Source organism: Mirounga leonina, unplaced genomic scaffold (assembly GCF_011800145.1).
Source record: "Mirounga leonina isolate KUSES-001 unplaced genomic scaffold, KU_Mleo_1.0 Mir_91, whole genome shotgun sequence".
Classification (NCBI taxonomy): Eukaryota; Metazoa; Chordata; class Mammalia; order Carnivora; family Phocidae; genus Mirounga; species Mirounga leonina.
Window position 1 is genome coordinate 46,225,055 of NW_023270839.1, and position 16,786 is coordinate 46,241,840.

The 16,786-nt window shown below is 46.9% G+C and overlaps 1 protein-coding gene across 1 annotated transcript in view; it reads left to right on the forward strand.

Moving 5' to 3' along the window:
• The window catches only part of BBS4 (Bardet-Biedl syndrome 4), a 58,948-nt gene extending 45,773 nt beyond the window's left edge, over positions 1-13,175 (forward strand). The window contains exons 7-16 of the mRNA XM_034994896.1: positions 1,513-1,566; positions 2,901-3,028; positions 5,935-5,989; positions 6,913-6,981; positions 7,966-8,118; positions 8,220-8,391; positions 9,996-10,065; positions 10,673-10,814; positions 11,327-11,528; positions 12,210-13,175. Of these exons, the coding sequence (XP_034850787.1) occupies positions 1,513-1,566; positions 2,901-3,028; positions 5,935-5,989; positions 6,913-6,981; positions 7,966-8,118; positions 8,220-8,391; positions 9,996-10,065; positions 10,673-10,814; positions 11,327-11,528; positions 12,210-12,325 (1,161 nt within the window). The 3' untranslated portion in view covers positions 12,326-13,175. The remainder of the gene's footprint in view (positions 1-1,512; positions 1,567-2,900; positions 3,029-5,934; positions 5,990-6,912; positions 6,982-7,965; positions 8,119-8,219; positions 8,392-9,995; positions 10,066-10,672; positions 10,815-11,326; positions 11,529-12,209) is intronic.
• Positions 13,176-16,786: the final 3,611 nt, after the last annotated feature.

Consider the following 16,786-nt stretch of genomic DNA (forward strand, 5'->3'; position numbering starts at 1 on the left):
AATTTGTAGGTTTTACGCTTCTTGAACATGACTCAATGTCTGATATAAGCAGTTATTTTTTTTTCAGGTATGATAATGGAATTGTAGGTAGTTAAAAAAAAAAAAAAAAGACCTGTCCTTTAGAAATACATAATAAAATGTTTGTGGATGTTATGCTAGCTGGCATTTTGTCAAGTAGTGGGGTAGATGGGAGTATGGATTGGATGGTTGTTGGGACAGAGTGATGAGTCCATGGTGTTTCTGTCTACATTTATGTATAGTTGAAATTCTTCTGAAGATTTAGACCTAAAAAAAGAAAAAAAATCCTAGTGCTGACACTTTGTCTCAAGTTAGGCAAACTATTTAACCTCTCTGACCTTCAATTTTCTTCTCTCTCAAATCAGAATTGTTATACCTGTGTTTCAGATTTGCTGGGGAAATTAAAGTAATACATATATGAAAGCCATCTGGCATAGAGCCTGATGTGAAGTAGGTACTCCATCAATGATCCCTATTTTGTTATTTTAGGAGACTTGGAACACATTTTAAACCATTTGTCTCTGAGTCCTGGGGCCCGTGTTTTGCCCGACAGGGACACTTCTGGGTCTAAATGTGCTTCCACACCTCTCCACTACTAACAGAAAGTCCTCACTGTTTCCATAGAGCACTTCCCTCACCCTTGCTTCCTCCTTTCTCTGAAGCTGCTGCTAATAAAGGGAGATTCAGTATAAGGGAACTTGAGAGATTCTCTAGAACTCAAGGTGAACTAGAACTGGAAAGCTGTTAGTAACCAAGGTAGCCTACTCTGCATTTCTGCTTCAGTTTTTTTCTTTTTGTAGGTCAGCCGTTGGCAAACTTTCTGTAAAGGGCCTAGTGAGTATTTTAAGCTTTGTGGCTTCATACAGTCTCTACTGCAGCTACTTAACTCTAAAGTTCTAGTGTGAAAGTTCTGTAGGCAATGTGTAACAAGTCGTCGTGGCTGTGTTCCAGTAAAACTTTATTTACAAGAAAAGCAGAGGATGGATTTGGGCTGTGGGCCAGGGTTTGTAGACTTCAGCAGATTGGCTTCAATGACATGTATTCCGCCTCAGCGGCCTCCAGATGCTGTTGTCGGTCCCCGAGTCCACACCACCTGGTCAAGTCCCAGATTCCTAGGAGAAGGAATCTGGTACACACACACACACACACACACACACACACACACTTAGGGGTGGAGCAGGGGCTGTGGGCAATGTCTTCTGAGAGGAGGGCAGGGGGCAGCTCTTAGAGAAGGCAGGCCTGGGGCTGGGTGTGTGCCTCTGAGATCCAGGAAGATTACCTGTTCATTCTGATTTTCTCTCTTATAATCTGAGTTTTTAATATTAAAGAGCCCATTTTATAGAATTAAGTGTATTTAAGTATGAAATCTTGTAAAAAACTACCTGTAGTGCCACTTAAAATGTAAGCTTTGCTGGACAGTAACAGTCTAGATGCCTTTCGTGTCATTCTGGTAGTAACTGCGGAGTTTACACCTGTGCTCTCTTCCGTGTGTAGGAGATCTGTCACAACGTGGGAGTCTGCTACATTTATCTGAAACAGTTCAGTAAGGTACTGTGTGGAGTGGTGGTGGCGGTTGGGCGCCGGGCTGGGGGCGCACCGCGGGCTGCTCGCTGCGGAGGTGCCATCCCTCGTGGTGTGTCGTTCCTGAGCAGTGCTTGTAGAGATCTTGGCAGCAAAAATGGAAAGGGCCATACCTTTATCCCCGTATTTATTCTCATTTTTCATCCATCTGCTTTTTTTTTTTTTCTTTTTCTTTTCTGATTTTAGCAAGAAAATGACAGACTCTAGAAATATGATGAGGGAATTGCAGTCGAATCGCTTCTCTCCTCTCTTCTCTTCCATCCCCACTGTAATTTTCCAGTATAGAAACATGTTTGATAAAACTTAGATATCAAAAAGTGAACCCTTAGGTCTTAAAAGTGTAATCATGACTGTGTGAGCTATTTTATGGTCTCACGGCAACTGATTTTAGTTTTTAAGGTTATTGGAAATGAATTTAAGTTTTAAGTGGATCTGATTTCTGACAGTTACTGTTTTTAACATTATTTTCCGTGTAAGAACTTATATTTTTAATGGGTCTCCTTAGGTTTCCTGGGCAGATCTATAGTGTTATATGCTTGCTTAGGAGAGTTTTCTCCTCAGAGAATATTCCAAGCATGTGCATTTCTATTCATAGGATTATTCTGAGCCACGGGAGAGGTGGGATTGGTCTTTGGTCAGACCTGTACTGAAAAGAAGGAGAATTATATTTTACTGTAAAGCTAACAAATATAATACTTGACATTGATGTAAATACTTGTTGAATCAATGAATGACTTAAAGCCCTTTTGATCATCGATTAGGATAAAGCTCTTCCAGGGCAAGGAATTTGTTTTGTTAGCTTTCGTATCCCTAGTACCTAGAACAGTAGGTACTCAATGGATACATGTTGAGTGAATAAAGGAGAACAGTGCGTTCATTCATTTATCAACTATTGGTGAGGAAAATGAGGTCCACTCCGGGGAAGGTTGTGCAGTTCATCAGTGGTGCAGCTGGGATCGAATTCAGGGCAGTGCTCTATTCTGTACTACGGCACTCCTTTGAATTATGAAGTGTGAGCCATGGGTTTGACTATCAAGAAGCAGAAGACGCTCAGAAAGGTTAATCATCATGTATAAAAAACTCTCCCACGTGGCTCCAGAGGCAGACACCTCGTGTTGCCAGCTGTCCTGTCATCAAGCAGTTTTGGTATGTTGTAGTGTTTTTGGGTAGTAGGGGCTGTTCGCTGAGATGCCGTGTTCCTGCCTGAGTACAGCAGGAGCTCTGTCTTTACAGTAGCCACACCAAGCCATTGTCCTTTCGTGGTAGTGATTGGGTTCTCTTTACTCCATCAATCTTATTAGGCACAAGACCAGCTGCACAATGCCCTCCATCTTAACAGGCATGATTTGACTTACATAATGCTGGGGAAGATCCACTTGCTGGAGGGAGACTTGGACAAGGCCATTGAAATCTACAAGAAAGCAGTGGAGTAAGTATGTCTGTTTTCTTTAAGGCAATGAGAAAATAAATGGGAGCAGACATAGGAACCCCCAAGCTTAAGACTGATTACGGATTACCGTGACAGATCACTAGTTACATGAGTCAAGCTCAAGCTAAGGTTAGAAGCTCCCAGTGGTTTGCTTACATAAGGAAGACTTGGGTTTCTCACCTGTCAGTATGGCTAGTCTAGCCTAGCTGGACAGTTCTCCACAAGATCGATCAGGGATCCAGGTTCTTTATTAACCCACCATTCCTTCAGTTTTGCCTTCACCTGCATAGTTGAAGCTGACTTAATGTGGTATCCATGTTCTAGGCTGTGATGAGGGGCAGTGGTACAGGAAACTACCGAGTAAGCAGCTCGAAGTAAGGTTTTAATGGTTTAGAAGTTGCACACATCATTCCTGCTCACATCCCATGGTTTGTGAGGTGAAGTGGCCACTAGCCGCAAGGGAAGTGGGTACACACTTGCTCAGGAGGAAGGAGAGGATAGATTTTGGAGTCAGCTGGTAGTCTGCCATTGTGGTTTTAAACTTTATAGCAGATCTTGTTTCCGGAGACATTGGAGTCAGAAATCTCCTGATTCACTAATAAATATGTGGCATTTATTAACATGAGACCGATACCTTGTTTTTTTGTTTTTTTGTTTTAAATATCATTAGGGTCGGCCAAACCCCTATTGATAATGGAACGGACTGGTTTTACCAGGATGGTATTCCAAGTTTCTTCTCCAGGGACACATACTATCTTGTCTTTTTTGTATAGGGTCTTGTTTGTTTTAAGTGGGATAGCTGTAGCAAAATGTCTCATTTGTTTTGTCACTTAACAGGATGTGGCCACAGTGTATTATTCCTGATAATTAGTCTCTGAACTAAACTTAGATTTCTGTTAATTACCTTTGTCTTCTACCACAGCAGTCACTTTTCTGGTTATACCAGTCACAACACTCTTCTGAATTTTCTTCAACCACATTTTGTGTCTAAAAAGACATAATCCCTTGGTTTGGGGCACGTGGGTGGCTAAGTCGGTTAACTCATGATTTCGGCTCAGGTCATGATCTCAGGGTTGTGAGATCAGGCCTCTCTCGCTGGGCTCCCTGCTCAGCGGGGAGTCTGCTTGAGAGTCTCTCTCTCTCCCCTCTCCCCACTAAAATAAATAAATCTTTAAAAAAATATCCCTTGATTTGTTAAGCTACAAGAGAGTTGTCAGCAAGGGGCTAAGTTTATAGGGACAAGTAGGAAGGAGCCCATGTAGCATATTTTAAGTGTCTGTGGTGCTCGGTGGAAGGAAGCCTTCTGCCTTTTAAAGTTGTCTCTTTGAGATTAGCTCACAGAAATCTGGAGGGTGACATTCTTCCAGGACTCATCAAGGACTTAAGTCAGTATAATTCCCGAGGGAAAAAGGGGACAGCTGAACATTTGGAACCTCACTGAGAATGGAGACCATTGTTTATGACCCATTGCTTTGGAGATGGTAGTCACGTTTTGGTGGGGGCCAAGGGGGATGCCACCAAAATCAGGGAAGTTACATAATTGGTTTGTGGGTGGGAGGTGATCAAAGTGGATATTTATTATGGCAGAAAGCGAAGGGCAAATACTCAGTTGAACTGAGTACGCTCTCTTTGGCCAGCTCATGCTTCCTCTGGCTGGGGCTTTGGCCCTTTGGTCTGGTCTCCCCATAGGTAATCAGTGCCCCACTCGGTCCTTAGAAGCAGGAGACGCTGTTCCTTGCATTTGGCATTTTCACTATTGAAACTGCTGATGATCCTACAGACAGAACATCTCAGCTCAGTGTTGCTTAGGTTTTGTGACAGAGGGAAGGATCAGTGAGGGACTGGGAAAGCAAATCACCTTTTTAAAGATTTTTTTTTTTTTTAATTTATTTATTTGACAGCACAAGTAGGCAGAGTGGCAGGCAGAGGGAAAGGGAGAAGCAGGCTCTCTGCTGAGCAGGGAGCCCGATGCGGGGCTCGATCCCAGGACCCTGGGATCATGACCTGAGCCGAAGGCAGTCGCTTAACCGACTGAGCCACCCAGGCGCCCCAAGCAAATCATCTTTTTTTTTTTTTTTTTTAGCAAATCATCTTTTACTTAAATCAGTGTTTACTTCCCAAAGCCAAAGGCTAATTTTTTCCTTGAGCTGGGTTGTGTCTGTCTTCTTTTTTTCGTTTGGCTATTTAGTATGGTTTTTTGTTTAATGTGGAGAGCAGAGCATTAGGGCCGTTGGGATCCTAAACACACAGAAAACTGCTGGTACTGTCAGTACAGTGAGGCCAGAAAAACAAAACAAAAAAGCCCTACAAACCTACAAGAGGGAACTGGCTACAACTGTGTGTTTTAGATGGACTTGATTTATGGAGCATCGGTCTTTAATTGTATCTGTATAATCAGGGACAGTCACAGAGAATATTCCATAGGTGGTTCTTAGGACTTTGGCCCTAAGGAAGGGTCCTGACAAAGGAGTCTGGATTCCAAGTCCCATTTCTTACTTGCTGGGCAATCCGTCCTGTAGCCAGGGTTGAGAGAACCACTTTTGTTTTGTTTTTGTTTTTTTTAAAGATTTTATTTATTTATTTGATAGACAGCGAGAGAGGGAACACAAGGGGGAGTGGGAGAGGGAGAAGGCTTCCCGCTGAGCCTGACGCGAGGCTCGATCCCAGGACCCCGGGATCATGACCTGAGCCGAAGGCAGACGCTTAATGCCTGAGCCACCCAGGCGCCCCGAGAGAACCACTTTTGGAGGAAATTCCCAGATCACCCTCAGAAATGTTCACGGGGAGTAGGAGGCACAAGAGTGTCTCCAGGTGCAGCACGAGGGCGCGTCAGCGGGCAGGGGTCTCGGTGTCTCATAAACATCTTGTTTCCCTCTGAGCACTCTCTTTGGGTCTCTGTGTTGCAGGTTCTCACCAGAAAATACGGAACTTCTTACAACTTTAGGACTACTCTACTTACAGGTAATGAGAACTCTACTCATTCATGCACTGATGCTAGAAATGCTTTTGGATTTGTGTGGGTTGTCGCGTCCCTGCACTTTGAGTTTAACACATTCCACTAAAGGTCGTAGGAAGCACGTGAACCTTACTGTCTGCATTTGATATTCTTTGTCTGCTAAAGGAATGAATTTTCTGCATTCGAATCAGGCAAATAAGTCTGTTCGAGGCTACTGCAGCTCTAATTCTTACCCATGTAAGGAAAGGGCAGATATGAGAAATAACTTGGGGGGCGGGGCTGGCATCGTGTTGTTGTGGGAGAAGCTGTGAGTCTGCGGGGCACCGGCAGGGCTGGGCCCGGGGCCGTTTCTGCTGCTGCTGCTTCTGCCCAGCCAGGTGCTCCGGGAAAGAGCAGGAAGAGCGCTGGCTGGAGTGAGAAGCCTCCTCTCCCCGCCACGTTTTCCCGCATGTGAATGGCTTTCTTGTAGTGCCTCCACTTCTCTCTACCAGCCTGGCACCCCTGAGGCTGTCTCCTTGCCCGCTCCCCCCAAGCTCCTCAAGTGCCCTGCACAGCTGGTCCACCAGCTCTGCCTCTCGGGTGGCCTTTCTGTCTCTTTTGTTTTCTGGAGCTTACTCCTGGGCCTTCCTGGGCTTTGACTTGGAGGCTGGCCCCTGGGGAGTGAGGCTTACCTGCCCATTTCCTGCCGGGGAGGCATCAGTGCGGAGAGTAGGGGCTCCCGGCAGATGGAAACTTTGACCTTCAGGGGACAAATCAACAAATATGGGGATTTTTAGTTTTTTTTTTATCTGGTCTCTTGTAGCTTTTTTTTTTTTTTTTATCATGACAACCAGAAAGCCTGGGTGTTGCTGTTCGGGGCATGGTTGGCCAGACTCCTTAACTGCTGTCTCCCCACTGATGTAATTCTCTGGTTTGCTTTTTCTCCAAGCTCGGTATTTACCAGAAGGCATTTGAACACCTTGGAAATGCACTGACTTATGACCCTACCAACTACAAGGTATCGTACGTAGGCTGTCAAACCCCAGAGCCTTCACACAGATGCTCCCACTGCTGCCAGAGCTGACCTGGCCCTAGAAAGCAGTTTGGATACCTGAGAAATTACCTGCTTCTTAGAAAAATTATAAACAGACATGGCCTTTCTTTTTTGAACATATTGTAAAGTGTTAGCGCTCTGCTGCTCATTTTCTCCAAGCGCACATTTACTGTCACAGACCTGTCTGTCAGGCAGACAGTGAAATTGTTGTGCCGGTGAAGGTCCATGTGTTACTCAGGAAATGAGCAAGGTCTCTACAACTACTGTCTGAGGAGATTCTGGTGAAGTGACTTCTGGGTTCTTAATGAATTTGCGAGGACAACTCTTGTCCAGATAGGACTCTGGGGCTGAGATTGTGCAGTGGGTGGATGAACGTCATGGAGGGAGATGCAGCAGAACGGGCTTTGACAAAGGGTGTGGACCCGGTCCTGTCCCTCTGTCACAGGAGGCATGGTAGGCTGATCCTGCCAGCTTCTGCCTGGGCGCCTTTCCTCGGAGAAACGAGGGCTGGGCTGCGGAGGCCTCCAGCTGACCCCCCTGGGTGGTGCCAGAAGGAAATGGACCTTAAGTGGCCAGACAGCAGTTTCTGGGTTGTCAGGAACACTTGGGGGTACCAAGTAGGGGCCGTGGGGAACAGATGAAAGGCCGCTTTTACTGCAATGGCATTGACTCTGAGATACTGACTTCCTGGACTAGAAGTAGGAAACAAATGAGTCAGGGCAAGTCACTGACATTTTTTCTTTTTCTGTACTGTGCCAGAGAAAGCCACAGTGGGTGTGGGGACATTCCTCCCAAGCATCTGTCCTGAGAGCTTGAATATATTTTCTGTGGCCTGGAAGAAGTGTGTATGTCCTGTCCTTGCTGACGGGCCTGCTGAGTATCTACACCCAGAACGACAGCCTTTGGGGAATGGCTCCATTACTGGCTTTTCATGTCCTGTGTTTTCAGGCCATCTTGGCAGCAGGCAGCATGATGCAGACCCACGGGGACTTTGATGTTGCCCTCACCAAATACAGAGTTGTAGCTTGTGCCGTTCCAGAAAGTCCTCCGCTCTGGAATAACATTGGAATGTGTTTCTTCGGCAAGAAGAAATACGTGGCAGTGAGTGTCTCCCCATCATCCTTGTTTGTGTTCATACAGGCAGTTCCTGGAGCTGCCAGCCTTGCCCCAGCCGCTCATCCGGTGCCCTCTCTCCCCCGCAGGCTATCAGCTGCCTGAAGCGAGCCAACTACTTGGCTCCCTTCGATTGGAAGATTCTGTATAATTTGGGCCTTGTCCACCTGACCATGCAGCAATATGCATCGGCTTTCCATTTCCTCAGCGCAGCCATCAACCTCCAGCCAAAGATGGGGGAGCTCTACATGCTCTTGGCTGGTAAGAGACATTTGTGGGGAGAGCCCCTCTGTAGTCTGTGATGACGGAAAATGATCTAGAATCTTACGAGGTCAGTGGTTAAATGTCCTGTAGAAGCCAGTCCCTCGCAGAACCTGTAGGAGTCTAGTTGAGTGTCCTGGAGCTTGAAAAAGAAGACAATATCTGGTTGCTTCTAGCCTGGGGGCATTTCACTCAGAGACCAGCAGGTTAAATCAAGATCATCCCTAGTTCATGTTTTACCAGTTGTTTTCCCTGACTTGACAATTTATTTACCTATATATAGAGAGAGAGAGAGAGAAAAAAAGAGAGTCCAACTAAGTTCCAGATACCATTGAATGTTAAGAGCTTGGGCTTTATTAGGAAGGGTCCTCCTTCCACTGCGTACTGGTTGGATCTCATAGTAGAGAGAGAGGATTACATAATTAAATAACCAATGAATATTAACTATTGGTTTTTTGTCATTACATAATTGGTCTATTATTAATGTGAGTATTACTGAAACATTAAAGTACTGACTAATTTCTGGGGGATATTTCTCCACATACTAGACTTACTAAATGTAAGCCTGAAAGCACTTTTCCATATTCTCATTGACAGTGTGGTCTTCAGGTGGGTTTTTTAGAATCATTATTGTGGGGTTCTTACTTATAAGAGGAAGGTTGCAAAAGCAAATTGAATCGTGTTCACTGGGGGTTGCCTGAATATGAAGCGAGCTCTGTTCTGATGGGGTTGCAGGAATGGGAACAGACAGCCCGACTGTAAGGCATGAGCAGCGTTCTGACTTCCCAAAGTAGAGATGGCCTTCACACTGCATTTTGAAGGCTTGGCTGGAACTCACCGGCACGGCGTGGCTGAGGAGCTGGGAGCAACGGTGTGCGGCCCGAGCGGCCGTTGTGTGTGGAGCGCAGTGCGGGGGTGGTCGGGAGAGATGGTCTGGGGCCACCTCACGGACCGCACGAGCGGAATGCCTTTGGATAAAGGACTTTGGTCTTTATCCTAGAGGCCGAGGTTTTCCAACTGTATTCCTAGACCGCTTATGTGTCCGGGGGAAGTGACGCATGGCTGGTGGGGAGGTGGAGTGGGTCCGGCTTCCAGACAGCTCTGTTTTGCTTTGTTTTATAGAACAGGCTTCCAGAAAATACTGATTAAAAAGGAGACTGTGTTCTGTTGCTAAACAAAAGTTAAAGATCAAGGTTTTGGGTGACAGAGAACCAGTGAGGATTCTTAAGTCAGGTGGTGACACGGTCCGATTTGTTTGTAAGTCAGGGCGACCCCGGCAGCTTTGTGGCAAGTGGATGGAGGCAGATGGGGACTTTGCTGTGGGGATAAAATGGCAAGCCTGAAACAACTTGCACCTGAACAAGGGCGGTGTCCAAAAAGAAAGCGCAAAAAACAGGGCTCTGGAGACGCGTCAACTGGCTGCCTGCGGGGAGGGGCCGTCTGGGCTGATGACGACCCTGGGGCGTCCAGGCTGCGTGACTGCAGGCCGTGGCTTCAGGAGCTGAGAGGGCAAAGGACGGGCTGAGTGAACGGTGGCCTTGAAACGTTCCTTCTGTTTTCTACGCTGGGCTCTCCAGCCGCGGTGCCCACTTTCTTTGTTGCAGTGGCCCTGACCAATCTGGAAGATCCAGAGAACGCCAAGAGAGCCTACGCAGAAGCCGCCCGCCTGGACAAGTGAGCTGCTCTGGCAGGAGTGGTAGCGGGGCGGGCTGGACTCCCCGAAACCACCAGGTGGCGCCACAGCTCGGGTGTTGCTCTCGGAGGCCTAACCGTGGAAGCCTGCAGGCCTCGGCACACCGTGGCTCAGCTGGAACTGACGCGGGCTCTTCCGAGAAAACGTTTCCAGCCCCGAGTTTAGCAGTTGGGGGGCCAGAGAAGGAGATGGCGGTGGGCTTGGGCTGCTGACGGCCATGGGCTGGCTGGAATAGCAGATGGGACTCTGCACTTGGTTTAAGATAAACTTAACTCTCCTGGGATTCATTCCACTTGCGTCTGCCGGGCAGCAGGCTAGGGACCCCCGTTTTCAAGCCTGCCCCGGGAGGGGGGGCGCTGTTGAGGGCTGGGATGGCAGACTCGCTCCCACCACCTCCCGCTTGGCTGGTTGGGCAGTTGCAGCCGTGATGCTTGTCCAGAGGTCCACACAGTATGTGTTCTCACCTTGCTGTAGAATGGAGAAGTCTCTACTTAACCAGTTTGTGCCTGGTCTTTTGTGCAACGAGAAGGATCTCTGAATGAGCACGGTTGCAAAGCCTGAGCCCCACAGAATCCCTGTTTGCCACAGGTGTAAGCCTTTAGTAAACCTCAACTACGCGGTGCTGCTGTACAAGCAGGGCGAGAAGGAGGGCGCCCTGGCCCAGTACCAGGAGATGGAGAGGAGCGTCCGCCTGCTCAGGGACAGCGGCTCGCTGGAGTTTGACTCTGAGGTGTGTCCTTTATTAGCTCCCAGGAGGCTGTCTGGGGACTTCCGAGCCAGGGTACCCGAAAGGTTCATGCCTGTTTCAGCTTTGATGTTCCTGGCAGCATGAAATCTTGTCAGTCACCGCCTGAGGAAGAACTTTCCTAGAAGAAAGCTGTAAGGGGAGATTCAGGCTGAGTTATGTTATTGATAGAATACAACTGAGTTGAGGTCTGGGTCTCCTTGCAGCTCCCTCCCACTTCCCCTCTTATGGGAAAGGCAGGAGTTTAGCCCTGTAGCGCACCGACCTTGGATCGTTGGGTTCTGAGACCCTGTGTGCATTCCCGTGCCATCCACTAGGGGGGATCTGTATTCTCTGCTCTTGGAGAAGGATTTCCTTGCAGTAAATACTTCCTCAAATACTGCTACCGGCAGACACGATTTCAGCTAAACTCCCAGGTGGAAGGCCTAGGAAGAAGTAGGTAGGCTTGTCTCTGCCAGTGATATCTGTGACTTTTCTTCTTCCCATGTGGGCACTAGATGGTAGAGATGGCCCAGAAACTGGGAGCTGCCCTCCAGGTTGGGGAGGCACTGGTCTGGACGAAACCAGTTAAAGATGCCAAGTCAAAGCACCGGACCACTTCAACAAGCAAAGCTGCCGGTGTCCAGCAGCCTCTGGGCTCTAATCAGGCTCTGGGACAGGCGATGTCTTCAGCAGCTGCACACAGGAAGCTCCCCTCAGGTAGGAGGCTCCTCGGGGGTGCAAGCCGCACATGCCAGCAGAGAGATGACAGCTTTAAGTGAGGCTCAGACTCAGAACACGTCTAAGTAGTGTTTCCTGGAAGGGGAAAAAAGCCATACGCTGGCCAAACTGGCACTTGCTTTCTTAAGGCAAGTTGTGCAGTAGGGAACAGTGACTGGGAGGCTTAGGTGAATGGTTAAAACACTGGGGCTGGGGGCGCCTGGGTGGCTCAGTTGGTTGGGTGTCTGCCTTCGGCTCAGGTCGTGATCCCGGAGTTCTGGGATCGAGCCCCAAAACATCGGGCTCCCTGCTCAGCGGGGAGTCTGCTTCCCCCTCTGCCCCTCACCCTGCTCGTGCTGTCTCTCTCTCACTCTTTCTCTCTCAAATAAATAAAATTATTAAAAAAAACCCCAAACACTGGGGCTTAACACTATTCAAGGTTGGCAATAGACAACAGCACCTTCTGTTACGATGAGGCGGGAAATGAAAGCAAGACTACGGAAGTCAGCGTGGGGGCACATAATTGAGGATCTTTCTCAGTGAGTCTTTGAAGGCAAAGTGGACCAACTATCCCATTGCTTCTAGAAGATACGGGGTTTCTTTTTGAAATTTGACAATAAAAATCATGATTTCTTCCAGAATTGTGGAACTGAGAATTCCCACTATTTGTTTCGTTACTAGGTGCTGGAGGGACATCCCAGCTCACAAAGCCACCGTCTCTGCCTCTGGAGCCAGAGCCCACTGCGGAAGCACACCCAGCTGAAGCATCGGCACAAATAAGAGAAAAACAGGAGTAGGATGACCCCAGAGTAGGGGTTTCTTTGGTGAGGATGTAGCAGGTTAGGAAGGGTCATGTGACACTGGCAGCAAGGTGGCCAGTGTGTTCCCTGGGCACCAGGGGACGCAGAAGTGTTACGATGATCACAAGGAGCCTACAGCTGATTCGGCCTCCCGTTAGCCCTGTCAGCCCGGAGATAGGAGAGAGCCCAGACGGGTCCTTTAAGAATTAAGTGCAAGGCTCATGGCTCTGTGTTTGTAGCTCCAAGAGCCAGCAGGGCACACGATGCTGTTTGCTTTTGAAATGACTTTGACCTCCTGGCTGACTGACCCCTTCCTTTGTGGAAGGAAAGTCTGAGGCCGACCTCTGCTCAGGAGCCCTGTTACGGTGAAGCCTCGGCTTAGCTGAGGTGACCCTCAGGCTGTGCGGCTTGTCAGCCCCGAAGGCAAACACAGATCTTGGATTAGTAATCCAGCTCTAACAGTCTAAATTGAAGGGGAAAAAATGATGAAAAAAACCTCTATAAATCGAGGCCCAGCCTGTTGGATATTCCAGCTGCACCTGTCCAAGGGAATCCCAAACAAGTCCCTCTGTCTTGTTCTTGAGAGACATCAGAGCGTATGCAGAGCCAGATCATGTCAGTAATGATGAGAAGTAGGAGTGAGGGCTGGGCTGGTAGCGACACCGAGGATGAAAAGGAAAAAAAGAGCTTCTTAATTTTTACTTAAAATAATCAATGATACCCCTGGCCAGATGCTATCAGTACATCATCTATGTGTCCTTTTTAGAATAAAGATTATGTATCATCCCTTTGGGGAAAGTTGTTAGGTGTAAAAAGAAGAGATCACAATAAAACCTTTTTAAGAGAACCTGTGATCACAGTCCTCTCTTACCTGCTTCCAAAACTAGTTTGAAACCAGAGAAGGCACCTCATGGCCAAGTTCCTGCTTAGTGCCCGCATAGCTTCTGCTGCCGCCCCGAGGGATGGGGGGCCAGCAGTTTGCATGAGGGCCAGTCCCCATTTTGCACGTAAAGTGCCCTATAATCACCAGAATTTGAAGGTGAGGACAGACCTATTGCCAAACCATATGAAGGAGTTTTTTATGTTATGACTGGGTCTGTTTCGACACTGAGGCAGCAGCTAAGTGAGCAGCAAACTCTGCGGTTCTGGGGTCTCAGAGAGAGATGACAGCACCGCGGCAGCAGGTCCCTTACCCCGCGGCAGGTGTGTGGCAGACCTGGGGTCTACCCCCTGCGCAACTGAGAAGGCTCACCTCTATCTCGCTGTGGGGTCTAGTGTGCCTGCAACTGGAAGGTCTTGGTGAGAATAAGGGTATAAACTAAGAGGAGGAGGAGAGGGGGCTCTGGGAGAGATTCGGGAGGTCAAGTCAACAGGAGTTGGAGGCTGGAGGTAGCAGGCGAGAACAGACTGTCGCGTGGGCACGTGCCGCTGGGGAGAGTTACACAAACCAGAGAAGAGGGACACTGGGGGACTCGGGTGGAGGGTTGTGGAGTCTAGTTTTAGATGTGTTTATCTTCGAGACATCCAGATGATGATAGTAGACGAACAGCTAGATTTCAGGTGCGAAATCTGGCTTGAAGGTAAAGATGCAGGAGTAACTTAATTTGGGTGATGGCTGAAACCACAGATTTGAAAGGAGTCCCCAGAGGAAAGCTAGGAACAAGAAGCCAGGGGGACCAAAAGCGGGAAACGAGTATTTAAAGGGAGAAGCAGAAGAGCCCACAAAGGAGACAGAAGCAAGTGACAGTGATAGAAACAAACCCAGGAGAGTGGTGTTCGGGGAGGCCAGGGAAGGACAGGCTCAGGAAGGGATCGGTCTCCCTGAGCCCTCCCAACAGAGCAATACTATTGTCCCCTCTCTGTAAAGGAGGAAGTGGAGGTTGGGAGAGGTATAATGAGTTTTCCATGGAAAGTGGTGGATCAGGATTTGAACCCAGGTCTGCATGCAGAGCTCCTGCTCTTAACTGTTATCCATGCATTCATGACATACCTTTTAATTTTTTTTTTTTTTTGGTATTTCTAACCTACATGGTTCATCTGAGTTTTTTTCAAATTGTCACAGATCTCCAAAAGATTTTCCAATGCATTTACTGAAAAAAATCCACTTACAGTTCAAGCCCACGTTGTTTTTGGGGCACAGCTGTACTGGGTCATACCTGCTCAGTCTTTTGGGCATGTGGATTCGCAGCTTCTCATTCACTCTGGTGAGAAAGGAGCTATTCTAATTTCTAATACGGGAGTTGCTCATGTCCTCACAATTTTTCACAGAATTAGGAAAATGAGGCAAAGTACATGATCACAGACACACGTGGTTTTAGATGGCTTGAACTGAGGCAGGAAAGTGCAAGTATAAACTAGCATATGAGAAAAGTGCCCTTTTTATGGAGTATATTAGTACAAAACTGCATTCCAAAGACAGTAAAGCTTTGGAATGTATGATTATAATCATTTTGTTTTTGAGAAGGAGGGGGGAGGGGCAGAGGGAGAAGGGAGAGAGAGAGAATCTTAAGCAGGCTCCACGCCCACCACAGAGCCGGAGCCAGATGGGGGCTCAATCTCAACACTGAGATCATGACCTGAGCCAAAATCAAGATTGGATGCTTAGCAGACTGAGCCACCCAGGTGCCCCTATGATCATTTTGTTTTTAAGGAGGAATTGTTATTGTCTGGTAATAGCAGAGTAGCTCATGTTGGACCAAGCCTCCAAAGATAACAAATATAAACAAGTAGCTAAATATAAAATACTAGGTTTAATTTTTAAAAAATGATATGACTGTTCCAAGCAAAAAATTGTGAGGTTTAACACATATAACTAACTAAGGAAGGGGGTACATGGAACTCTAGGCTTGAAAGGTTTTTTTTTTTTAAGATTTATTTGAGAGAGGGGGTTTGGGGCAGAATCTTCAAGCAGACTCCCCACTGAGTGTAGAGCCCGACATGGGACTCCATCCCACAACCCATGAGATCATGACCTGAGCTGAAACCAAAAGTCGGACACTCAACTGACTGAGCTACCCAGGGGCCCCTAAGATTTTATTTTTTTAAGTAATCTCTGTACCCAACATGGGGCTCAAATGACCCTGAGATCAAAAGTTGTACACTCTTCCGACTGAGCCAGCCAGGCACCTCTGGAAATTAAAATTCTAAAAAATATACAATTAGTACCCTCCTCCTCTAAAGGGCAGGAAAAGAAGAACCAAGGAATGGGGGCACCTGGGTGGCTCTGTTGTTAAACATCTGCCTTCGGTTCAGGTCATGATCCCAGGGTTCTGGGATCGAGCCCCGCATCAGGCTCCCTGCTCTGCGGGAAGCCTGCTTCTCCCTCTCCCGCTCCCCCTGCTTGTGTTCCCTCTCTCGCTATGTCTGTCAAATAAATAAATAAAATCTTAAAAAAAAAACCCAAAAAACCAAGGAACAAAAAAAAGATGGGACAAAGACAAAATAAATAGCAAAATGTTAAATGTGAATCCAGTCATGTCCATAATTACATTAAAATGTGATTAGACTAAAAAAAGTAATTGAACTGTACATTTCAATTAAAAAGTAGAGAAAGGAGGGGCGCCTGGGTGGCTCAGTCATTAAGCATCTGCCTTCGGCTCAGGTCATGATCCCAGGGTGCTGGGATCGAGCCCCGCATCGGGCTCCCTGCTCGGCAGGAAGCCTGCTTCTCCCACTCCCACTCCCCCTGCTTGTGTTCCCTCTCACGCTGTGTCTCTGTCAAATTAAAAAAAAAAAAAAAAAAAGGATAAACAAATCTGCCGCTGAAAGCAAAAGGATGGAAAAAGCTATACCATTCAAGCTACAGGCCTAAATCTGGAGAGCTCTATTAATGTCAGATAAAGTAGACTTCAAAACAAGGAGCATTACCGGAAATAAAGAGGGACATTTCATAATAATAAAAAGTTCAATTCAGTAGAAGAAACATAACAAGTATGTATGTACCTAACATTATTACTTCAAAATACATGAAGTAAAAATCGATAGAATTAAAGCCACAAACTTGGTTGGATATGTTAGCTCTCCCTCTTGCAGCAATTGTTAGAATTAGTAAGTGTAAGGACATATAAACCACCTCAACTTAATTGACATTTACAGAACACTACAACCAATAACTATTTGTTTTTTGGGTGTTGAGTTTGAGAAGTTCTTCATAGATCTTGGATACCAGCCCTTTATCCATAATGTCTACAAATATCTTCTCCCAAAACAAATAATCCAGTCAAGAAATGGGCAGAAGATATGAACAGACACTTTTTCAAAGACATACAAATGGCTAACAGATACATTAAAAAATGTTCAACATCATTAGCCATCAGGGAAATACAAATCAAAACCACAATGAGATACCACCTCATACCAGTTAGAATGGCAAAAATTAACAAGACAGGAAACAAGTGTTGGCGAGGATGTGGAGAAAAGGGAACCCTCTTACACTGTTGGTGGGAATGCAAGCTGGTG